At 42.2% G+C, this 25,978-nt stretch overlaps 1 protein-coding gene across 2 annotated transcripts in view; it reads right to left on the bottom strand.

The window, feature by feature from the left end:
- Window positions 1-25,978, bottom strand: part of ARMH3 (armadillo like helical domain containing 3) — a 123,895-nt gene that overhangs the window by 30,888 nt on the left and 67,029 nt on the right. For both annotated transcript variants that reach the window (XM_074545099.1, XM_074545100.1), the window contains exon 24: window positions 2,660-2,738. In XM_074545099.1, the coding sequence (XP_074401200.1) occupies window positions 2,660-2,738 (79 nt within the window). The remainder of the gene's footprint in view (window positions 1-2,659; window positions 2,739-25,978) is intronic.

Here is a 25,978-nt window from a genome sequence, read left to right as displayed (position 1 = left end):
AGGGCCTACAAATCCTCCCAGCATGCAATATTGTTAAAATTAATGCTTGAAAATAAAAAAGAAGAAAGCCCTCAAATGACAGACTTAGAATAGTAATAAATGGACATTGGTAATTAACAAGGTAATAAAGGCTTCAACAGGATTAGGAAAAGAAAAAGAGCAAAATCTCTTTCAGCTGATTACTTAGCTACATTTAAGGATATTAAAACATAAAAATAAATAAATAAATAATCTAACACATGAACAGGGTGTCAGAACTTAGCTTCAGGTGAATTTGAAACAAAGCAGAGCAGTTGGAAATCCCCCTTCAGACAAAGCTGTGTCAGATATACCTGCCTGATCAGCAGGAGATTACCACAGAGGAGTCTAAGCAGCCATACAAGAATGCAGAGAAAGACTGGTGTCTGAGAAGGAAATCTTAATTAAAAGGAAAGTTTTACCCTTAAAATTCTAAAAACAAATGTTTCCACTAAAGAAATATAAGTCTTCTGAAACTACCGGAATAACTCAAAGGAGAAAATGACCAGTCTCAAATGTACTATCTGTGTGTGGACACACAATCTAAATGTCAGCATTAAATATTTCAATGTGGTACACTTCAAAAGACAGGGCTATAAAGGATGGTGGACTATGTGTAGAAAATATTTAAGGAGAACAGAGAAATGGGTAATTAAGTGAACACACAATTTAAAACAAAGGTACAGCTGGAAGGAAAAACAAAAAAGGAAAGAGACTGCAGCAGCCAGAAGGCAAGCTTGATCCCTCTCCTTCCCACACACATGCTGAACAGCTCCCACAATGAAAATAGCAAATTCTGTTAGCCCACAAAAGCCAGAGCCTGGGCTTGATCTGGGCCAACTACCAGTATGGCTCATGCACTTACAGCCACTGACAGAGGGGAAACCAGAGTCCAAACACACAGACCTGAGCTCACTGGCACGGCTGCAGGTGGAGGCAAGAAGTCTCCATCCCTCTCTTCCTGGTGCAGTAAATTGCAGGTGAATAAACACCCAGGGACCACACTCCCTCACCACAGTGACATCTCCCTTATTTCTCTGCAGTTCATCTGGGGCTATTATTGCTTTATTTTGTTTTATATTCTCCCTATGTTGAGAGAAAGCATGAAGGGAGAAAAAAGAGAAATCTGTCTGCCTTTCAACTTCCTAATCATCTTCCTCAAAATGCTTCATGCATCAGCACTGATTTCATTATCTGCCTGCTGCTACGGATTTTATTTAAAGAATAACACACAAGGAAGAAAGGATTTAACCTGACCTCCCTGAACTGCTGGGGGATGAATACTACACAGAGCTGACAGTGAAAAGCTCATTTCCTTTCTCAGACTAACTCAAAGACTATGCAAAATTCCCTCTATCGAAGCCTCCAGTTTTAAATTGGGCTATCAAAGGCTTTTCTTTTTTAGAGGCCTGGGTTGATGTAATCAGTGTATCATCAATGAATGAGGATTGATAACACAAACCATCACAAAGCATAGCTATGGATACAGTGACTCTCAAAGGCAGAACAGTAAGGAAAACTGAGTGAATTAAAACCAATATTCTTCTATCCAACTATACCAAGAAGATAATAGAAACCAGTAGGGGCCACCTTTTTCCCCCCACACTGCATCAGTACAGCATTCATCCTAACTCTTTGGGGTGTTACATATTACAGATCAAGTAGGTTACTAAATGAAAAGGTTGGTGGGAAACATGGAAAGGTATAATAAAGAAATAGTAAAAATATCATGGACAGAAAGAGAAATGATTGCAGAGCAGGATACAGCCAGGACCTTCTAGCACACACAAGGATGGGATCCCATCCAATGGAAGGGGCAATCCAAGGTGACTTAAATGAAGTCTGTCCTGGACTGCATAAACAATTTCTTCCCCAGAAGGTCCAGAGTTGTTGATGTAGCTGTATCTGGGATGATTCCCCAAGCTCTCATTGGCAGCTCTGCATTTTGTCCACCACATGCTTCTGCAGAGTCATTTATCTCTCTAAGAGTGATTAATGTATAATTCTGATATTTTATTTTGGGAAATAGGCCATCTCTTCCATTCCTGAGACCACTCACAGTAGCCTATTTTCAAAAAGCCACGTTTACAAATTTATGCAATACCAGCAGAACACGAAGATAGTAAACCAGGGCAAATTAAGGAAGGGAAACCTAACACAATCACCCTCTTTATTAAAAACCTCTGCTTTTTAAAATCTAACCCACCTGAATTCAATTACCCTAGAAAATGTTTATCAGTTGCTGTCAGAGCTCTAGGTCCCCAATACCACCAAAAAAACCCCATCAAACTACGTTCAACAGTTCTCTGATAACCAAGTTTGCTGCCAAAAACTTCCCGTCCCATTCTAAATGCCAGCATCCTCACAGTGTCCAAATACACTTGCTGACAATGCTGCATATTTTGCTTGTTTGTACCCATCCTTCTACATCTGCAGGACCAAAATCTCTCTATGTGGTGGTAAAATTGGCCAAAGCAATTCTTGCTTTTCTTTCTCTCACCCTCATCTGAACGAGGAAATGAGAGTCCCACTTGCACTTCCTACTGCTGCCACATCACCAGTGCCAGGGAGCACAAGGTACTCCTGAACACCCACATTCCAGAGGTCAACATGAGAAAAGGCCATGGCATGCCTGGCTTACCTGGTCCTCGGAGAGCTGTGATATGTGATTCACTGCAGCATAAGACTCTATCTTCGGGTTGAAGTGATTGATGATGGCTCTGAAACAAAGGAGGGAAATTTTCAGAGGTCTCAGGAACAGCTTAGAGATGCAGCAGAAATTCCCTGACAGAGTAGGTGCACATGGAGCCAGTCCTGCATGAAATTCTTCCCTCACCGCAACGTAGTGTTTGCTGTGCTGATGGCAATGCAGATCCTGACAAAAGCTAACTGGAAGGTGCAAGCACAGGCACTGTCCCACACATGGGTGCCTTTGTCCCAGCAGATACTGGCCTGAGCTTGCTGCTCTGGCAGGGGGAATTGCTGGGAACAGGCTGCAAACTGCTCTGTGTTCCAGCAGAGCCACAGCAAACCCGGCCATCACTGCCCCATCCTGCTGAGGGAACTGCAGCCCCTCAGCTTGGCCTGGCATTTTGTGAAACTTTGTTGCCTAATATGATGAAGCTGATAGCTTATTGCTTTGGATTTTCACTTCATTTAAAACGTTATAGCTGGCTGACTTGCAGTCATCCATCACTACAACCACTACATTTTGAATTCTTACCATAATGACTTCAGTCCTCACCCCAGTTTAGATCATTAGAGAGAACTTATGTCCCTGTCCCAAACACAGCAACAAATACTGGTTACTCCTGCTCTTCTGCCTCATTTCTTTCACTAGCTGCACCAATCTGCACCACTCCCTCTCCCTTCTAGGTGGATCTAGAAGCAGATGTGAGAAGTCTGAAATTGAAAGTAAAATAACAATTGGGGGAAAAAAACCCCACCAAACTGCAGCTGGACCATTTCCTTGGCCTTCCTTCTGCTTGTCAGGTGCTGCTGCAAAGATAAATGGCAGGACAGAAAAGACTCCCTGGAACAGAGTTTGCAACTGCTCCAGTTGGGATATTACTCCTGAGCCCCATTGCTGAGGTAAATATTCACCATGGGAATAGGCCATGCCAGTGCTCAGCACAGATGAGTTCTGACCGTGCCTGGAGAACACTTGCTCAGCCAGATTACACTGCAGCAGAGTCAGGGCTTCCATTCTCATATTCATCAGCATGAAAATTCACTCCAGTCCTCCCTGTTGTACTCTAATGGGTTCCCTCCTCCCCATTCCTCCACCTGCAGAAGGACTTTCAGCTGCTTTCTCCAGACCTCATCACAGCTAAGAGCTTGTGCCCCAGTCTAGGAATACGTGATATTCAGTGGTGCCAGTCAGAACAGGTGGATAAAAACCTACCTAGAAGCAGCCTTACTTTAAATACACAGTTAAAGGGTGTGGAAGGTGTGGAGAGAGGGAACAGGAAAAAAAAACAACCAAACAAACACAACTCCAAAAACCTCCAACCCAAACAGAATCTGCAATTCATAGACTCAAAGAATTGTTTCAATTTCAGGAGGACCTGTAAAGGTCATCTAGCACAACTTCCCTGAAATGAGCAGACATATCTTCAACAAGATGAGTTTGCTCAGAGCTCCATCCAACCTGACCTTGAATGTCTCCAGGGATGGGTCATCCACCCAGTTCCAATGCCTCACCACTCTCATTGTTTAAAACTTATTTCTCATATATAATCTGTATCAACTCTCCTAGTTAAAACCATTACCCCTCATCCTGTTACAACAAGCTCTGCTAAAAAGTTTTTCATTAGCTCTCTTGTAAGTCCCCTTTAAGTACTGAAAGGCTGCAATAGCCTACCCACAGCCTTCTCTTCTCCAGTCCTCTCAGCAAGTCTTCATGGAAGGGTTCATCCCTCTGAACACCCTCATGGCCTCCCCTGCACTGGCTCCAACATGTCCATGTCCTCCCCGTGCTGAGGACACGAGAGCTGGGCACTGCACCCAGGTGGGGTCTCAGAGCAGCAGGACAGAATGATCTCACTCACCCTCCTGGCTGTGCTACCTCACTGCAACGCTCCCAGCCACAGCTCATCACACACCAGGTGCCAGCCAGCACACAGGGCCTGTCACCCCTGCAGCTGCTCCTACAGCATCCATACACACCTGGCACATCCAGAAAACAAATTCAGCAGCGCCTCTACCAGGTTTTCCACAACCCCCTTCCCTCTGGAGAAGGACAAACACCCAGGTGGAGACATGGCCACTCTTCCCATTTCAGTGTGACCAGAGTCACAATCACACTGTCCATTACCCAGCCTCTCCAGCACTCTGGCTTTCAACTGCCAGCTTCATGCCTGGCTGGAGTCATATTTATACCCCTACAGGACACATTGCAAGTTATCGAAAGAAAATGGAACACAGACTTACAACAACTTAACTTCTGGCTTGACAGAAGGTTTGGCAGCTCAGAGGGGTTCAGTGCACTCACATGGATCCAACATTTACCAGGGAACAGATTTAGCATTCATTTGTACCCACTGCTGTGAAGCACTTCAGCATGGGCTGCCTGCTCACAAGTCTCCCCTTGGATCTGAGCTAGTGGAGCAGCACCTGCAATCACAGCTGGGATTCACCAGTGAAAGCAAAGCCAGCAACCAGCTGCCACTGCAGTGAGAATCAACAGACATCAAGGAAGGAAAAGAATCTGAGTCTCCTTCCTCATTTCCCAAAAGGTGAATGGGCAACTCCTCAGTGATTAGATGGAGTTCAACTATTTAATTTGTTTTAATTATGCAGAATTCCTCCACAGTCTGACCATCTGCAGAGCTATCTTCCTGAACCCACAGGCAGCCTGGGGCAGAGAAGCATGAAGAGCTTGGGTTCAATCCTGACTCTGTGTAGCCAGGTTCTTACTGCCCAACACACCCACCAGGGCCAGGCTTTGCACATGGTGCAGCTCCTTCTCGTCTGCTATGAGAAATTCCATTGCTATCCAGGCCAAAAAACACCTTTCTGCATCAGCTATTGTCATACACCTCTGCTATTCTTCCACCTCTCAAAATACATCTTATCCCTGCGGCATGCTTTTGGCAACTGGCCTCCTGGGATCTTCACTGATTAACAGCTGGAATTCACTTTGCAGAGATGCCTCTTCAATTTGATCCTGGAGAAAATGGAAGACCAGAACTTTGAAACACAGTGTTATTGACAAAAGAACCAGTGATTCTGCCACCATTAGGTCCCACACCAGCACATAGCAGCTGATCCTTGGCAATGAGTTATTTTTACACTGTGAGTGCCTCAATTACTGCCACACCAGCCAGCAGCTTTGAGGAGGGGGAAGGGAGCGGTTAAAGCACTTAGAAAAGATTTGTGATTATGTGTTCTACTGAGATCTTCATATTGATCATGGGGGGAAAAAAAAAGAAAACCCTTGTGTTTGGTATTCATGAAACGTGAACATCTTCAACACATTTGTAAAGCAAGGAAATGGTGAAGTGTCAACTGAAAGACAAAATGCTGCAGTTCCCACACAGCCTTCTACAGGATGGGCACTCACATGTGTGCACACTGCCAAGTCCCTCGGTGGGGCTGGCTGCCATGTGTCACACAAATTTCACAGCACCTGTGGGACACAATTCACCAGGGACTGAAGTGAGAGATGTCACTTCAGCCACACTGCCTCCTGACAGATCCACAGTTCAGCAGTGAACTGACAAGAGGAGACTGTCACTGGACACAGGAAAGATGCTGAATAAGCAGAAGGCTCAGGAATTAAAAAAACTACTCTCAGTGTCTTGTCTTGAGATTAATGGTTAGTGCTCTAAGGCAGATCACAAGCCATCTCCACATTCTATATTCCTCAATCTCCTGGGGAGAGATGTTATCTCCCAGTAAATACACAAGGCATACTAGTTGTCTCCAAAAAACACACATCTCACATCACTTCTTCATGCAGCTCTTCAAGCTACCTACACACCATGATGCCAGAAACATGTAGAGACACATATTGAATGAACCTGCATATTTCTCAGGATAAACAACCTAGGACACTTGAATTTGTGTCTTTGCATTTATTGCATATTTATTTCATTCATTTAATTCTTCATGAAGAAGAGAATGATTGCAGGAAAAATCACCCTGATTTAGAAACCTCAAAGTGCAGATGAATAATTTATTTGTACTAGCTGTATTAGTCATGTTTTTAGACAGTAAAAGCAGGTCCCACTGTAACAGGTATTGTACCAATCCAGAGTGGTGGAAAGCCTCTGTCCCAGGGGCTAAGGGTCTCAAATGCAAGAGAACAGGGAAAACACAGAAAAGCTCATTGGCAGAATATGTAACAGTGCTGCTCCTGACTGAGCCTCACAAAACAATTCAGTTGGAGATAAACCATGGACAGAAAAACACAGAAAGAATACTGAAGGAATTATAGAGAGACAGGAAGAAGGAGATAGAAGGGCAGATAAGACCAAGATACACAGAGGTGAAAAACTGCAGAACAGGGAGGATCAGAGAAACAGCAACTCATCCCAGGGCAGTCTGTCCTCTGCAAACTGGAAAGCTCCAACTGCTGCCAAGTTTCTACTTTGGCTATTCCTGAGGCTGCAGAAATTGGCCAGTCCTGAAGTGAGTGTTATTTGCCCTTTCTCCCTCAAAACCACATATGCTGGAAGGTGAGAAGCAGAAGAATTTCCATGTGGGCCCTACTGATTTTTTGTTCCCCAAATAGGGACATGACACTGTGGCTCTCACCTAGAGCTATGGTGAGAAAAGGAATCCCCCAGGTAAGCTGCATTCCCCCACCCTCACTGTGTTCACTGCAACAGGACTTGCTTCTGCAGTGGCTGCAGTAGCTCTACAGACAATAACATTTATAAACTTAGGTTTATAGTCTTTAAAAACTGCCTAGAGTTACTTTTTGATATAGAGAAACAACCAGTGCTGCCCTACAGAGAGGCCCAGACTAAAAGAACTTCTGAAGACACAAATTCTGCTGACTGGAAAGGGCTCCTATGAGAAGTAATATGGCATGCATGGAAAGAAAAGGTTTAATTAATTCCTGAGTTTAATTCACCACTAGTTGTAACATCAGGTGTGAGAAGTGGAACACACCAGCGACACAAAGGCACTGGGCCCACAATTAACAGGATACTCCAGCCCAGGTGACCCTCCATGGTAAGGAAGGCACCTCACCCTCCTTAACCTCCCAATGAGCTGGGCTGGGTTCAATGTGCAGGGAAAGCAAAATCACTTTGCTCAGGCAGGCAGCATTTCTTCAGCACGTTTTCTCTGACCTCCAGACTCTCCCCATCAAGTTATTGCAGATGAGCTGTCTAATACCCACTCTTGCCTGACAGCAGCTACATTGCCAGTGTCCCATAAGACAACACTGTCCTCTTATCCTGAGCAACAAAGTAAAGCACTGTGGAGGTGCTGAAAGTAGGCTAAGGGAAGAACAGAAAGGCTGCAAAGCTTATTAAAGAGATGGGAATGAATGCTGAGCCATCATTTGCTGCATGAACCTGGCCTTTGCACCTACCTCACAGGTCCAGCATGCAGTGCCTGACAAAGTATCCTTATGGATTCCCAAACGCTTCTTGCACAATAAAAGCAACACCACAAGTTCACTTCTTCCTACATTGTGCTAGAGTGGAACAGAAAAGCAGCAGCTCTTGGCTGGTATTTACCCCTTCCCAGGAAATCAAGGGTGACCTTATACTCACTGCAGACATTCATCTTCTCATGCCAGCACACTGGGCAGCAGGGAATGCATCTCAGTCCTCACTGAGTAAAACTGAATGCAGAGCAAAGGCAGCCAGTTCACTCGCCCTCTGCCATGAGAACTGGCACGATCTGAGATGGACAAATACTCCAGCACACACTAAGCCACATGCATTATGAAGGCTAGGAATAGGCAAGCAGGAAAGGGCATAGTTGTCTGTCATCATACTCCACAAAGCTGCTTTAGTTCAAAAAGGAGGCCTGAGATGAAGTAGTTGTTGTTCAGGAACAGGAATCAATAAGTAAACAGTTTCTCTGTGATTTGCCACAGCAGTTCCCTCTCCCTCTCATACATCTTAGTTTCTCCTTTATGAAATGGAAATAAGAGCAATCACTTCCACAAAGTGTTTTACCCAAGGTGGTAAGACTCAGTGTTCTACTATGTGGTATGTTGGAAACTGCTCAAGCACAAGGCAGCAAGTAAATTACACACAACACAGAGACCAAAATGAACACAAACCCTCTCTCCTTTTCTCCCATACATGCCATCATAACCATGGTTGCTGGAGATTTATGCAAAGCTTCCAAGCCAATCTTCCTGCAGCAAGCTGTGTCTTCCTCCCGCAGCAAGTGCTGTTTGGGGCAAGGATCTTGCTGACATTGCTCTCATAGGCACTCCCAGAACTCCAGACAATAAAACCCCATCTGTTCCATGCCTGCAATGATTAGATTGAGTTGCTCCATATGTACAACCCCACCTGGCAGGAGGTGAGAGGGTTTAGATTACTTTAACACACATCCATGAAGCATTGCTATGAAGTACACATACCTACCATACCTAAGCTGTCTGCAGCAATTAAAAGCAAGCAAACTCCCTGGAACTGTGCACCAAATTCTTCCTTCTACTGTGGTTTAACTCCAGTCTGTTAAATTTCTTTTGCTCCTACAATTTAATGAGTACTGACATTAAGCTGAAAGTCCACAACTCACAGTGGGAGGCACCTTCCAGACACAATAATAAACTGCAGGAAAGAATCCAAGACAAAAGGATATTTTAGTCAAAAGCATTTGCTTTAGAGCACACTGAAAATATCCGAGTCAGCACTGCAGCATTTCAGAGGAGAAGCAACTGCTACACCTGTTCAATTCTGCCATCCTGAAAACTATTGATCCCAGTGACAGCTTCCATGGCAGAGGGAGATACACGCTCTATTTATGTAATAAGGAGGGGACAAAAGAGTGCACACACAGCAACTGAGCTTCTCCATTTCTCAGCATGGTTTCACCAAGCTCCCTTCTGCAGGGGCAGAAGCAGAAGTTGTGCTTTCTGAACCACCAGGCAGGTACACAGTGCATCTTGGCACTTCAGTGTTTGCTGGATACTAACCCTGTATCACCACAGCTGCAGGATATGCTGATTTTCTCTTTTTACAGTTCATGGCCATAAATTTAAGTCAAGCAAATCAAATACCTCACTTAACTTCTATTTGTCTTCTTAACTAAGGAGATCCTCATGGGTGAGCAGCTAACTCATCTTTTGGAACAGCTGCACAACCTCACTTGAGACTACAATTTAGGAAATTTATCCACTCACCTATTTTCACACAGCCAGTACATCACTGGAAACTAATCTAAGAATCATTTCTGTTCCCTTTTCTCAATAAATAAGCATCAGAATTCTTAGGTATATGTAACCAGTGGCACTGATATTTTAAGTGGTATGAATGACAAAATGAAAAAATATTACCTAGGCACAGAGAGTGAAAATATCTATTGAAGCACAGGGCACCAGACTGATCTGTATTCCTGCTCATCTCCCAGTCTGTAATTGACTGCTCTACAACAAAGCTATCACTTGATAACAAATACATTTCTCATCTCAAACATGTAATTTATGAGAGATCAAATGACATTTTATGGCACATTACACTGCTACAAAACAGCTGGCTAGTAGTGGTGAGAGTGTGGCAAGAGCTTACATTTACCAAAGTAAAGACATTAAAAAGCCAACCCTTCACTACACCTCAATTCCAGAGAGCAGCAGGTAACTACACTGCTCACCTCTGACTACAAACAGAGCTGGAGCTGTGTGATGGAAAAGAGGAACTCTGTGTTCAGGCCACCAGCACTAAAACCTGCAGCTCACTCTAGCATGTCCCGGGTATGAGAGCCAGCCATGATTTATGTCAGCATACTGGATTTTAGGCACAATATCTGTGCTTCTTCCACATCTGTGTTACCAATTTTGAAGATTCGGCTGACTTTGAAAATGACAAGTCCTTCTTTGAAACTTCCTTAATATATGCTTTTAAAAAGTACCTTTTAATTCCAATTTACAAGGCAACCTGCTCTCTAAAACAAACAGCAAAGTATGAAGAAATAATTCATCCAGAAGGCAAGGGAAAAATAAAAACTAAACAAAGAAAAAAAAGAGGGTAAAAAAGCACTTTTGACAGTAGTTCACCATACATGTTTGCATGGCCACTTTCTCTGGTTAGGACCTGAAGTAAAGCATTATGGCAAATATTTATTCTCTGCAAGTGCTATAAGTGGGTCAGCATCTACCACTGCTTCATAATTCAGGTTACAGGATGCCATCCAAGCCTCCTGAGACACAAGACACATGGCAAAACCTCAAACAGAATCTTAACCTGAAGTTTTTTAATTACGTTTAGTATCTTCCTCAGTATTTAATCACAGGATGTTTAACTTTGAGGAAAGCCTGGATTATTGGATACTGCATCTAGCACAAAATACTGTACAGATGCACACACTAGCTTCCAAACATATCAAGCTAAGAGTGAGACTTAGAAAGTTTATAAGTCATCCCACTGGGACCTTTTACAGCTCTCTGAGAAAGGCTCTGAGTAGGCTGCTAGTTTAATTAACTTAGTGAAAACTTGCCATCAACCCTGCATTATCTAGAGCACACTGGAAACGACTCTTATTACCTCATTTTGTCAGGTGTGAGCCAGCAGGTATTGCATGAGGTCCTGAACACCCTGATTGCAGGCTGCGGCAGCAAGACAAACCTCTCTTTAGGTCATGGAGGAAACCTTATTTTACTGACTCAGAGTAAAACCTGTGCCTGCAACAGAAGTCCCAGAGGGAAAGGAATGGCCTGGAGGATCAGCACTTGTCTGTATTGAGTGAGTGAAGGGTTAGAACAATGCAATTGAGTCGTGAAGTAGATGGATATTAAATTACAGAGAGAGGAGGGGAAGAAACACTGTCTAAGCAAGAATCAGCTACAGTCAAACCTACTTTGCAAAGGAAATTAAAATGAGTCCCACAACGGTGTTTAATTAACTTAATTACACCAAGTGTCAGCTATGGCTGTACCTGCACAGCCACGTAAATCAGGGTTCACAATATCAGCCTCTGAGACACCACCAACTGCCATGCCAACCAAAACCCATTATTTACAGTCCAATCCTCTGAAAATACAAGATGTTGCAAACCTCCCAATGTTTTTCTTGTCAGACAGGTGCAAATGAGAATCACATTTGTTGAAAAATGCGTAGTGGAATTCAGATCCTTCCAAAATCCAGGACCAAGACTGAAGCATGGATTCTGTTGACACTCCCAGACACACCCCAAGTGAACAGCACATCCTCAACACAGATGTCACCACACATCACCTGGGACAAGGTGAAGTTGGTTTTCAATGGCAAGGAAAGCTAGAGTCCAACAGCATTACAGCTGAATGAATGGTATCCTTTTCAGGATATTTATTTAATGTCTGAAGGACTAGAGGACCTGTAGTTGATTAAGATTCTGTTTTCCTGAGACAGGCTACCTGGTTCATGGACCAGTGGAGAGCTCCATCTTATCTCCTTTGTTGTATTTCATGTGTGCCCATCTTCTTCCCCATTCAACTACCTTAACCTGACCCATCTCCCTGAAAGCCGAGCCCCCTCCATCCCAATATCCACACATCTCACAAGTATCTACACTACTGAGATCTCTACTCTCACTAACAGCTGATGATCAGAAGCAAGTGATTTATTGACATTGATCAAGTTACCAACTGAGTTACTGGCAACAAGCATGTTGTAAATCCACTGTTCCTGCAGAGCAAAATGCCACAGATAAACTCGACAGTGCCCACACACTCCCTATTCCTGACCACAGGAGGACTGGGATCAACTCATCACAGCCCAGAGGACAAGGGGCAACTTTTTTTTATTAATCTGCCTCACCAAGGGCTTCCAGAATCACTTCAACAGAGCTGGGGTTTTCTGGGTTTTGCTTTTACTACACCCATCCTTATCCTGCAGTGGATTTCAGGCAGATGTTGACAAAACCCGTTCAGCTGAATCGGCCGTTGAAGTCCAAATCTTTGGGAACATTTTCCCATGTCACAGAAGTAGAGAAATTCAGTTTCTTTTTAAACCACCCACTATCATCCCTGACATGTCTATACATGCTCACCTCTCTCTCAAAGCTTTGGGTTTGTAATTCAGACATAAGCTTTTTTTCTGCTCTGTTCTTTGTATGGGTGTTAGCAAAAGCAAGGCCAGTGAAGTGCATTTTCTATTTCAAAAGTGCAGTACGGTACTCCAGTCTTAGAAACAGCAGCACACCAAACATTTCCAAGTTAACTGCTGATGTTTTCCCATCCATCAAGTCAAACAAAAAGCCCAACTCCTACAGTGTTCTGCTACTGATATATCTCTCCTGCTTTAGAATTTAAGTGTTTTTCAAGGCTCTTTCAAAAACATAATGCAAAAAAAGGCCACATGATTTTTAACCAGTTACATGTGACATAATACAGGTGGCAGAGGATCTGAAAGATCTAAGGAAGGAGCCCTGGACTTTTCTCTATGAAAGGAGAGCTAAAGGCTTGCCTCTGCCTTTTCCTTAAAATTGCTAATACACAACTACACACGAGGGAGGAATATTAATTCTAACCAGGGCAGTAACTTTGCATAGCTCAAGCCAGTTTCTTTTTGAAGCTTAAGCTGCACAATTCTTATACCAACATTTCTAATGCAATATTCCAGGCTTTGAGTCAACCTCTGAGTTGTGCAACAGAGTCTGTGTTTTATCCCCTTTCTTTTTTATATTTGAAACACAAAGCATCCGTGTATTCAGTTGGTGCTGAAAAGGTTTGTAGACACTCAGCATTTGGAGAAGACCACACAACTTCCCAATTCAGCAATCACACAAATAAATGTTATCCATAATCAAGTAAAAATGCAAGAAAAAAAAACCCCACCAAACTTAATGAAAAAAGCAACACGTGTTACAGTTTTTTGAAAAATAATTAATACCAAAAAGGAAGTCACCACACTTTGTTGTATTCATTTCTCTGAGCTCTATTTGATTCAGAATTGCTCTAGCGAACAACTCAATCTAAGCATTCAAAGGCTGTTGAAATCTTGACCTGTCATTTCACATTGTCAAAAACGCAGTGTTAATTACCTGTCAGCTATTTGATTTTCCTCAGTTCCTTTTAGCTCTTCCATTCAAAGACTGAAGGCAGCACTTCTCTGGTGGTCCACCCACTGCAGCAGGCTGATTCCTATTTCTGTCCCACCTAACCACTCTTCTGTCTGCAGGCCAGGTGCCAGATTCTTTTCCCTGGTGTTGCTTGTGAACCACCATTAGCAAAATCAGCCCACCACTAGAAGCGTTGGGGATAGGAGTGCTGTCATATGCCATGAAGGAAAAGCTGCCCAATTTAAGCATTTTAGAAAACATGGAGGAACAGGCATATCTTTAAAACAAGGCATTCAGCACATATACAGGTCACTATTACAAAGTTTTAAACTGTCAATGATTACTGCATGCTTTTGTGACACTGCAGATTCCACCACATTTAGAGAGAAAAAATTTGCACGCCTTCTTTCCCTTGGCTAGCATTCCTTCTGAGCATATGCATAATTACTTACTATTGATAGGCACACACTTAGAAATTTCTGACAACTTAACCCAGATCCAGCACTGCTCTAGCCTGACTGATACAGCATTTACTGCCAGGTAAAATCCTGTAAAAATCTTGCTCCAAAACCTCTAGTCCAATTTGCAGCAAAAAATGTGTTAGAGCAACAGAAAGCAATCAGACTTGCTCACTGTTCACCTACCAAACCCTGTTTTCCCTTCACCCACACTGCTCTTGCTTAAGACATCTTTTTCCTGACTGGATTTAAAAAGCATTCTTTGCCAGCAGCTCTCCAGCTACTCTAAGTTAGCTTGCATGGCAAAATTTTCTCATCTGTTGCAAGACTCCTGAAGGAATTAAATCATGAGAGTCATTAGAGAACTTTGATTATTCTTTTAAATAACAGATCAGATGATTACAGAACCCATTCAGTATCAAAGCAATTAATTGCTGCTTGAACAGCCAGGGTGGGCTAGCCCTGGCTAGATGTCAGATGCCCACCAAAGGCACTGTCTTTTCCCTTCTCAGCTGAAAGGTGAGAGAATATATAATGACAAGGTTATGGATTGATATAAGGAGAGGGAGAGATTACTTACCAATTACCAACATTGGCAAAACAGACTCAACTTGGGGAAGTTAGTTTAATTCATTGCCAATGAAATCAGAGATGGGTAATGAGACTCCTCACCCTCTTCCCCTGCTCCAGTGTGGGCCTGTCCATCCAATGGGAGACAGTTCTCCAGGAACTTCTGCAGTGTGAGTCCTTCTCACAGGCTGCAGTTCTTCACAAACTGCACCCACGTGGGTCCCCTCACAGAGTGCAGTCCTTCAGGAACAGGCAGCTCCAGCACGGGCCCCTTCTGCAGGGACAAGCCTGCTCCAGTGTGGGCTCCTCTCTCCATGGCACCAGAGTCCATTCCTCAGTCTGCTCCAGAGAGGGCTTCCCATGGGGCCACTTCTGGCCTTCATAATTAAATTATCTCAGGAGCATCACCACCACCACTGATGGGCTCAGCCTTGGCCAGGAGTGGATCCACCCTGGAGCTGGCTGCCACTGGCTCCATGGGACACAGGGGAAGCTTCTGGCAGCCTCAGAGAAGCCACTCCTGCAGCCCCACCACCAAACCCTTGCCACAAACCCAATACAACAGCCAGCACGCACTCACTGAGCAATGGAGCAAAGTGAGATGGGCTGTGGCATTTGATGCTAATGAGCCACAGCACTTAGCAGTTTGCAAGAGCCAAGGCTTGGCAGCATGCTCATTATTCAAGAAAGCTAAAACTGTATAAACCTCTTCCTGGAAAAAAATTTAGATATGGAAAGCAAAAAAGGATATAAACCCAAACAAATAAAACCATGAATGCTATCTAAAGGGCAAAACTGTATTTGGATTCAGATAAGCTGCATAATAACTAAATAAGAAAGGCGAACAAAATTTAAAAGGTTTTTATTTTCCTTCCATATTTGTCTGTAAATTGAGATGATTCAAAACTTTGGACAAAATTCAAGATTTCAGTTCAATTTTGAAACACAAGGTTTGGGGTAAAAATGACAAACCTGCATGTTGAAAGCATCCAGCTATGTAAAAAAGTGAGGTGATATTACAAAATAAGAATTGGCAAATATTGAAAAGTGTTTTTATTTCAGCTGTACACGAGAAAAAGGTTACATCCAGGTTCTTTCCAAGCAATCTCTAAAATAAACCCCCTGGCTCCAGCACAGAGTATTTCCTTGCACACTGCACATAGACACAAAACAGAACTACCAAGGACTAATGTTTTGCCTCCCTTTCTAGCAGGACTCGTCTTGCCAGAGAGCAGGACTCTGTGGATCTCTAAGCCTTCAGACACAACATCCCTGCACCCAGAGATGTGCAACTGCTCTGTACAAGTTGCTGCCAGGCTCCTGGCAGGAGCCCAGAGGCGCTGGTAGCAGGCCCAAGTTTGGGGTGTATTACAGGCTGGCATGCCTGTTCCCTGCTCAGGGTGTTCATCACTCTGCCTTAATAGAAGCCAATATATTTCCCCAGACCTTTACTTTCCACTGTTCTCAGAAAGCCTGAAAAATTAATATTCAGGCAACTTCTAAGTTTCATTCTGCATAGTGATGATCAGGGAGTGCCAGCAGAGAAACAAAGAACCTCTTGCCTCAGTGCCAGTGGCACAGGAGAGAAGGAGTAAACAGAGTGCTTAACCTTTTGAATAGCAATGCAAACCTGAGAGCTTGATTTGGTGCCCCAAAACACCTCTGCCATTATACAGCAGACAGAATTAGGGGCTGGCACGAAAAGAGTGAAGACAGACTTGCAGCCTTTGCAGATTCTCTGCAGTTACATGCTGGGGCAGCTACAAAAAGCTCCAAAACAGATTGTCCTGGGCTTTTTTACACCCTCCCTCAGAGCAGCTCTTCATGACCCAGCAATAGATCTGCACCAAGTATTGACTGCTTTTCCTGCTTCCTTTAATGGTTTTTAACATATCATCAATCACACCATCACTTTTAAGTATTTTTAACCATTCCAGGAAAACTGCAGTCAGACAGCTGCTGAAGGTCGAGCTCTCTTCCAGTCACAATTCGCTGTGGCCAGCTCAGCAGTTTGCTTTCTCCTGGTGGTGGGCATCATTAACATTCAGTTTCCACCCTACTTTTACACACAAAGAGATGCTGTGGGACTGCCAGCTGTGTTCCAATTGCAGAGCACCTGGATACATGGATACAGGGGGCCTCTTCCAGGTGCCAGTTTTCAGACCTGAAGCTGATCAACAAGGTCCTCTTGTGCCAAAAGCTGTCTTGGCATCCTCAAGATCACAGTGCTCAACAACACTGACACTTAAGCCTACTTTAGACGTATGCACTTTGAAAAAAAGAGAGACTTTGCTGAAATAATCAGCTTATTTAACCCTTCCTTGGGTTTGAGGACAATTCCTAGCATGATTTACTGCTCCTGTCCATTATTCCAAGACTTAACTTGGAAAACTGAGCAAAATTCATCCAGTAAAACCTTATTTTTTAAGGCCTCTCTGAAACACTCTAGCCTTCTTTTGCTATTACAACTGAGTACATAGCTCTTTCCATTCTGAAACACAATGGGAAAAATCCCTTTTCCCCTAAAAAACCTGAAACATGTACTCCTGAAAATTCAAATTACAGATGTAATAATTTCACTTGGAGGTTAAGCTAGTTTAATAATTTCTCCAGACTCCCTTGCAGCACAAGTACTTTATCCTGGGCTCTACTCTCTCAGAACAGCCATCATGGTGACTGCAAACTGCAGAAAAATTAAAAGCTTGTGGCCTACTGACATCTCCTTGAATCTTACCTCTGTCTTGTGGTCTCAAGAGAAAAAATGCCTCAAAATAGTTCTCAGGGTTGCCCCTATGTTTAATTGCTCCATGGATAAATTTCAGTATGCCTATGACTGATGTACTGGAGGAGAAATCTCTCATTGCAAAGATAAAAAGCCAAAAGCACAAGAATCCAGAGGGAATTTGTTAAGTTTTAAATGCAAAATGACACCTTTGATCCAATCTACCTGATTCATGACACTACAAGTCAGTAGATCAGTTTATCTGAACTTCTGTACACCACATTTTTCAACATTACCCTTACAGCATTACTCTCATGTCAGAAGTTAGCTAGAGCACCTTTCACCAAGGTATTCTATTCAGACAAGAACAGGAGGAGAAAACCTTCCAGTCATTTACTGCAGTGATTAATTACCTATTAAGAAATGGTTATGTAACCTGCAGCTGCAATTTGGTTTCAGTGTCTAGCCTTGCATTCCTTTTCTGTTTTGGTATTTTATCTCGTCAAAGACGCTTGGACACTTTAAAGAGCATACCACAGGCTTTGCTTTAAAGATATTATGATACTGAAATCTTGAAAGCATTTTCACTAGTTTCTCATAACTGGGGCTTCTCTGTCCTTTCTCCAATTACTCAATACCCTTTTTTGAAACAGACAGCAGAAAAAAACTGCAAAATACATACAATCATAAAATCACTTTCTGCCTCCTGTTAATATTTCTAGGGTCAAACAAACCTCTTTAGCTGAATGCCTCATAAAAGACCTACAGTAAAGCTGTCAGTCAATGCTTCTTGAAACACTTTTTCAAGATACAGTCCCTTTTTGCAAGCTGGCACTTATTTTTTCAAGAACTGCATTTCAAGAACTGCCTGATAGGTTAAAAAGCAATTCAGATCACACGCTTCATCTACTTCATGATTTAACTTTCTGTCAGTTTTCCAGTAACTTGCAACATTCATAAGAAATTCTTGTGTCCCTTACGATCACTGAAAAATTTATGTAGCACTCTTTTCATGCTTATCACCTAAGAAAGGCACCCTCCTTGTCTTCTAGAGATGCTCCACAAGTGCTTTGTCACATCAGTCACTCTTGGCATCTCCAGCATCGTCACTGATGCCCACTACTAGCTCCAAAGGAAATACTAGGAGCTCCACATGTCCCTAGAACCTCAGGAATCCCTGCTATAAAATTGACACACAAAGTTTTATATATTATAAAACTTATATATTATATATACATCTTAAATACTACCTCTCTCTGCTGTCATGAGCTTTCCAATTGACCAGATGAGCTACAATTGTCAGCAAATAAATACCTGGGGCACCAACATCAAGCCAAGTCGCACCAGCAACAGTCTCAAGGAGTTTTTTAGTCTTGTCCCGCACTGACATTCAAGAGCTCTCCAAGTCCCTCTATGCACCTGGAGTCCCTTCAGTAATGAATGCTGACATATGACTCCAATTCCTAAAAATTCTTTGCCAATGGACAATTGTTTGTATGGTTTGTCTGCTTTAGCCAACACAAAGTGCTTGCTGATAAACAATCTGAGGCAGAATTAGTGAGTTCTGGACTTGGCCCATCACGGTTGTCTGCAATGTCCTATTTGATCACATCAGCAGTTGTGGGGCCTTCAAGTGCAGAAAAGTGACAGGAAGACAAGTCTCAGCTCTGACAAGGGGCTGTACCCATGTTTCCTCTCAATTAACAATGCTAATAGCACCTAGACACATTCTTCATCTTGCAATTGTAGTAACTGCCAGGGAAACATTTATTAGAAGCAATTTATGAGCACACATTCTCTTTCCTCTAGAGGAAGCACTGCACATCAGCTGATCTCTCCAATGCAGAGAACTCAAGATGCCATGCCTACAGATCACTCTGAAGAAAAATCAGCCTTGATATGATGGATATTCCTAACTGAACAATCTAAGAAATATCACATCCCTTTACCTTTTTGCTTTCTTTACACATAATTGAATAGAAGAAAAATCCAATTGAATTTCTAAAAAGAGGTCACCTTTAAAACTCCCATATGCTTTCTACAAGACTGCCAAGGAGTTCTCATACACATCTGGACCTAGTCCAACCTGAAATATATTTTGGTGCCCTAAAGCCCATGGAATTTCAGAAGGACAAAATATTCATCAATGTCCCCCTATGTACTAAAATGCATTCTGCAATGTTGCTGGCACAAAGTGGCTGTTTGCTATGAGTGGGCAAAATGATTTATTTAGTATATATACATATAGCCTCTGAAGCACTGCAGTCCTGGTGACAAAGAGGCATACAAATGTTAGGATTATGCAAATAAATCACAGGCACAGGACTGGACTTGACTATACTCCCACTGTGCGTGTACATATATAATCTACAAATAGTTTCAGCTGAAGTTTTGTAATATTTTAACATTAAAAACTCTTGTTTCCATTAAAGTTGATTACCACTTTCAAATATCTATATTCCTGCCCCTGTGTATTGACTAATACATTAAGCTAGAATAAGACAATACACTTCTTGCTTCACAGCTATTGAGAAACTCCTAACCATGATTAGATTAGCTCTATTCAACCCAGACCAAAATGATTTCTGGGATGTTCCCAAAGCACATTTCATCTAGTACATCTGCATTATTTATGGCATTTACACAAGGTGAATTGAAGGCTTTTATAAACTAAGACACAAATCAATACAAGCTCTTAGCAGATGGGGCCTTAGTAGGGTTCCACAGCAGCAATGTTCCACATCAAGCAAACTCTTTCAACTGAATAACTGGTAACACAGAAGGAAAGGTTTGTTTAGAAAGGCAGGAATTAGAGACACCCTCAGCACCCAGCCTTTCCAGGAGAACTGTACCTGCATCATTTAGAGCCTAAACAGCAGGACTAGGTTTGCCTGCAGTAGACAACTTGAACTGCTGCACAACATCAGTCCACAAGCACCACAATAGCTCTGTTTCATTTGCTTCCCCAAGCAGAGATAGAAACGCTGTAAACACAGATGGCTTTCCCTGTAAGAGGTACCATGGACTGGGGAGAAATGGATGGGAAGCAAATTCAGCCTGGCACTCAGTCAGGTCAGCACTGTGCTCCAAAGGAGCCCCTTCTCAGCCTCCACTGCTGCTCTGCCTGTAGGGAGCACAGGCAGGGCTGTGCCCACTGGCCTGTGAGGCCAGCTCTGGGCAGGAGAACCAGCTGCAGCCACAAGGGCTCAGCTCCTCAGCAAGGGAAAAACCCTCCCCAGCTCCATACACAGCCACTCTGGGGACAACATGAGGATATGTGGCTTCACCTGCTCTCAGGTAATGCTCCTTTAATTCACCTTGGCTAGTTTTCACAGATAAACGCTCATCACAAAGAACACATCATTATTTGAGGCACTTACAGCAGAGATCAGATTACCCTGATCCCTTTTTTTCCTAACTCCTCTAACTCGTGCACTGAGAATTCACTCTAGTTTTTTTTTTCCTTTGGATTAAGTGAAATCGAAAGTTGTCTTCAGAGATGTCAGCAAAAGAACCTTTTATACATCTATTTATAGAGCAGTGCATTGGGATCTACAGTAGCCAGAAGGAAAAAGGAATGAATGATAAATTATCCAACACAAACTTCCTTTAGAACAGTAACCTGCAACAGAAAAAACCTGATTATACTCCTGCTCAATTCCTTGCTCTACAGATGCAGTAAAAGGATCTGTCCCCTTCAGCAAGTTAAAGAAACACAGGACCTTTAACTTTTAATTTTTTAAATCAAAGAAGTCTCAAAAGGCTCCATCAACTCAGTTTTTTTTAGCTGACAAACAAGAGGCCACTGAAATTAAAAGACTTTTATATTTGGGTTGGGGCTAGCAAGGAAGAAAAAAAGACAAAAAATCCTGTTAGTCTTAATTAAAATCATGTCTTGCTCAGCTGGCACGGGTTTTACTTTCATGAGGTTTATAAGCACATGATCCTGACAGCTCTCCATGAGCTCTTTCTGAAGAAAAAAGGAACAGTGAGGATGACTGAAATCCTGAAGTAAAACTATGAGGGAAGAAAAATCTTCCATGGTTATTCATTCTACTCTTGCCTTCATCAGTGCTCCAGAAAATCATTCTCTTGTCTGCCACTCCCACAAAAGACCAAAAGGCTGCCAAACAGGAGATCAGCTCATGTTCTTCCTTAGACATCCCCATTTTAAATTACCACAAAATTTCCTGTGCACACAAAAGTAAGAGCAACAAACCACAGAAGCTTGGAAGTCTCCTCTTCTACACACAATGAGCGTGTGGGTCAAAGTGCAGCTAACAATGAACCCTTGCAGACCCCTAACATGGGAATTCAGCCTGCTCAACCTGCCATCAGAGACAGACTGAACACACCATGTACATAACCAGATGTGTGACTGAAAATAAACTGCAATGCCTCCATCCTGAGAGCAGTGGGAGGGAGATGCTGACATGTGGATTTACCCTTGGCTAAAGACTTCGGAGCAACTTATTCCTGAGAAAATGCTGACAGATAAAATTTACGTAAACATTTAAAATTGCCATACTGAGATAGCAAAGGCCTCTGTGTCCCTACTTCAAAACTGTCTACAATTTGGAGCTCAGATAAAAGTATAAAAGCAGACAAAACCAAAATGATACTGCCCCAGAGAGAACCCTTACTTCCAGCCAAATACACTTCAAGATAATATGTGAAGCAGAGGTGACATCTGTATGATCTAGCAACCCATGATTAAATTCTGTTCCATTAATTTGTATAATCATTGCTTTAAATTCATATAACTTTTTAGACATTTCACAGCTTAACTAAGCATAGCATGAAACAGTATCTCTTTGGTTCATGCTTATCTGATCTTCTGATACACTCTCTTTTTACAACTCCCCTTCACCTTTCTCTCTGACATTTGGTAATTTTTACTAACTCTTGTATAATATTCTCTGCCATCTCTTCCAGTCTGAAAACTTGTCAGGTATATAAATGTTCTTCATAACACATCTGGTTCCATGCCTTCAGTCATTCTTGATGTCCTTTTCTGAAATTTTCCTAGTCCTCCTATACCCTTTTGAATTTTCTAAGCTCTGTATAGATGGGAAATGAAAGACTAGGCTAATAAATACAAAAATTGGCCTTGCCCTTGGGAATAAATTCTCATAGAAAATAACACACTATTTTCTGAGGGAGAGGGGTTAAACTGAGAAGAAAATTTTTTTTAAAAGCTGGGTAAGAGAGAAGCTGCATTATAGACCAAGAGATCTGAATGATTTTAAACACCACAACAGTATAATTGATGCATTTTACATATTTTATCTAGAGTGGTATAGTAGAATAAACATTTAAAAAATTAAAAATAAAGAAAATCAAGAATTTTCCAACAGAGCCTCTGTAATGCTACTGTGGGAACATTCAGTTATGTGCAAATCCCAGTCTTGGCATTAACTGTTTCTGGAAAATAAACTGTTTTCTGCAAAAGAACAGGGGATTATTTTGTGTGTGCATGTGGGGGGTAGCTGCACATGCAGTCAGGTCCCTGACTGAGGAAGGAACTAATACCCTAAGCTAATGAACCAATATCCTAAAGGCTGGGACAAGTCTGGTAATGAAAACTTGAATTCATTTTTTCTTAAATTTAAGGAAAATTTTTTTTTCCTGCTGGCCTCCTTCAGTAACTGCAGGCTGTCACCACAATTCTAGTGCTGTTCAACTTCCATTTTCCAGGTTTTCAGGAAAAAAAATCTGTCTTGGTTATGGTCACTGAGCACAGAGAAGTCCTCCAAGAACAAGGAAATCACATATGGTCCTTCCCTCCAAATTTGCTCTGAAACATCAACAGCACAGAATACTGAACTTATTGATTTTCCAGCTGAGACAAAAAGCAAACATCCCAGCCACTCAGTGAGCTTTACACTTCTCAACAAAAGCAGAAAGCACAAAATTCCTGTTTGTGTAGCAACCCTGGAAATTTGTCTCCACGTCTTCAGTTCAGACTTTCCTCATTCCTTGTCCTAGACTGTCACACAATGAACCTGTGCAAGATTGGAACCATTTCTGGCTTTCAGCAGAACACCAAAGAAAACAGAAAAATCTCAGGATGTATCCTCTACAGAGTGTGATACTTCTGTAAAGGAACCCAGAATATTTCTGGAAAGAGGGCAGTGTGCTTACAGAATGGTGGACAAATGAAAAATACAGACAACTTTCCTAAGGCATGCTGTGCTAAACAATTTAATAATTAAATTGAAGAAGAAAATACCACTGTAATTAACATACAAAGAACCAGCATAGCCCAGCTAATCTCATCATGAAGAGATGGAATAAAGTAGCAAGCATTTTATGGAGCAATTTAATCTGGCAAGCAATTAATCGTAAGAGCACTAAGTCAAACGAACAGATTTCCCTTTAAGGAGATCACATTCATCATCTGTAATGTATTCTAAACTGCAATTTGTTAGCCAGCCCCTGAATTTTACTGAAGACATTTACTGTCTTCCTTCAGAGGGAAAGTGATCCCTGGCTGACAGGAGGGAGTGGCACCAGACTTTTGGAAGGGCTCCCCTGTTAACAGTAACAGGTTCTCAATCGCTGATGCAGGAAGCAAGTAACCTACATACAGTGTAAGAGCAGGCAGGAGTTTTTAGAGGCTTATACTGTAGAAATCCCTGCAATGGTATCTATCACACTCTGTGAATCACATCTTAAGCCATGGACCAACATCATCTGATCCATCTCCAACGCCCTGGAGCTGGTAACATTAGTAATGGGAGAGCGGGAATTAAAAAAAAGTCAAACCCACAAAAAACCCCCACCTCTCTTGCTCACTGAGAACCTCTGCAGACATCTTTCACCTGGGTTAGTCCTGGTGCAAATACAGGGCTCTGGCTCTCTCCAGTCTCTCATATTCTCAGCTTCAAAATAATCCTTCCTTGTTTAGATTGCATCATTATAACCGATTACAGGAGTGCCCCAGCCTTTCAGTGCTTTTAATTTTAGAAAACCTTTCATTTCCAACTTTTATTTATTCATGATACTCCCCCCCATCCATTTGCTCCCAATTACAAACAACCTTTCAGCTTCAGAAGCTGTTCTACATCACTTTTGTTTTCCACTACATTAGTAGGATCCACTAGTTTTCTCTTTGCTGGATTGGGCAAAGCATAAGCCAAGAGTTCTTCAGAAAGAAATCATGATTCCTGTCCCCATACAAGTTTATCTTTCTATAAGATGAATTTGAAGGCCTCCTCCCTTCCTAGGAAAGGAAAATACTTAACAGAAAGTCTATCTTCCTGTGTAGATGGCATTATTTTTCTTCTGCCTGAGTGATCATGAAGATTAGCAGGCTGAAAGCAATCAAAGCTCACATCCTCTAAGTGCCCTTGGCCCAAACTGATTCATCTCCAAACACAGCAAATACATTAAAAATAAAGTATTAGGAGGGAAAAGGGCCCTAAGAATCCCTCAGTTAAGTCTTTTCAGGGACCACTAAACTTTACTGAAACATATGTGATAACATTTCATCTAGAAAACACACAAAAAAAATTCACTCAAATGAGGTTACTGGCCATGTATGAACAAAAGCTTGCAAGAGACATACAACTTCTGCCAATGCCTTCCTGGCCCACTGTCACTCCAAATCAATTCAAAGGACAAATTTCTTCACAGTAATGACAGGATGAGACCTATGGCTGGCTGCTTTCAGTTCTCTTCCAGCTTAATTTCCCTTATGCTCCACTCAGACTGAAGGCATGAATATAAAGCAGCCCCATGACAAATCAAAGTTAAATATGTAGTCCTGGAGATAGAGTACAATTTAAAAAAATACGAAAAAATCCCTAAGCTATGCTCTAGACTAAGTTCAGTTAGTATCATATCATTCCAGAAACAGTTAATGCAAAGATTTTATTCAACTGATCATGAGAAAACACTGCTTTTACTCCACTGTCAAAAAAAGCACAGGGAAAAAACTTATTAAACCAAAATTAATCAAAACAAAGATTTTTGTACTCCCAGAGGGGAAGAAGAAAACTCCACACTGCAAAAAGATGTCTAAAGTAGAGGAAAAACTCCTGATGGCTAAGCCTTTAAACTCCTCTGACCTGAACCCAAGTGCATGGAATTGCTCCCTGATGCCTTCCTCCTATATAACATCATCCTTAGACCAACATCACATTAAAACGACAGGAAGGGCAGGCACAATTCATTTAACAATTAATCCACCCTAGCTATCATTTTCACTTGTCATTAGCTGCCTCTTAAATGCCCTCAATCCCATATAAGCACAGCCTCTTCCTTTAAAGACACACACACTGGGGATGAGCCATTATGGGCATTAGTCAAAGCTCTGCTTTCCATGCCTGTCATCAAGCACAGCATTAATCACACAGAACAGTTTCTCCTCACAAATGACTGAGTTGTGTAGTTGGATCTCATTGGCAGGATCCAATTTAATGGGAAGATCACAGACAGCAGGCAATACTGGGCACCAACACATACAGCAAGTTCTCTAGTTTTTACCCTTTCAAGACCTTCCAGGGAAAGAAAATAGATGCCAAGCACCTAC

The sequence above is a fragment of the Zonotrichia albicollis genome, chromosome 7 (assembly GCF_047830755.1).
Source record: "Zonotrichia albicollis isolate bZonAlb1 chromosome 7, bZonAlb1.hap1, whole genome shotgun sequence".
Lineage (NCBI taxonomy): Eukaryota > Metazoa > Chordata > Aves > Passeriformes > Passerellidae > Zonotrichia > Zonotrichia albicollis.
Note: the sequence above shows the minus strand (reverse complement) of the source record. Positions and strands in the feature narration are given on the sequence as shown.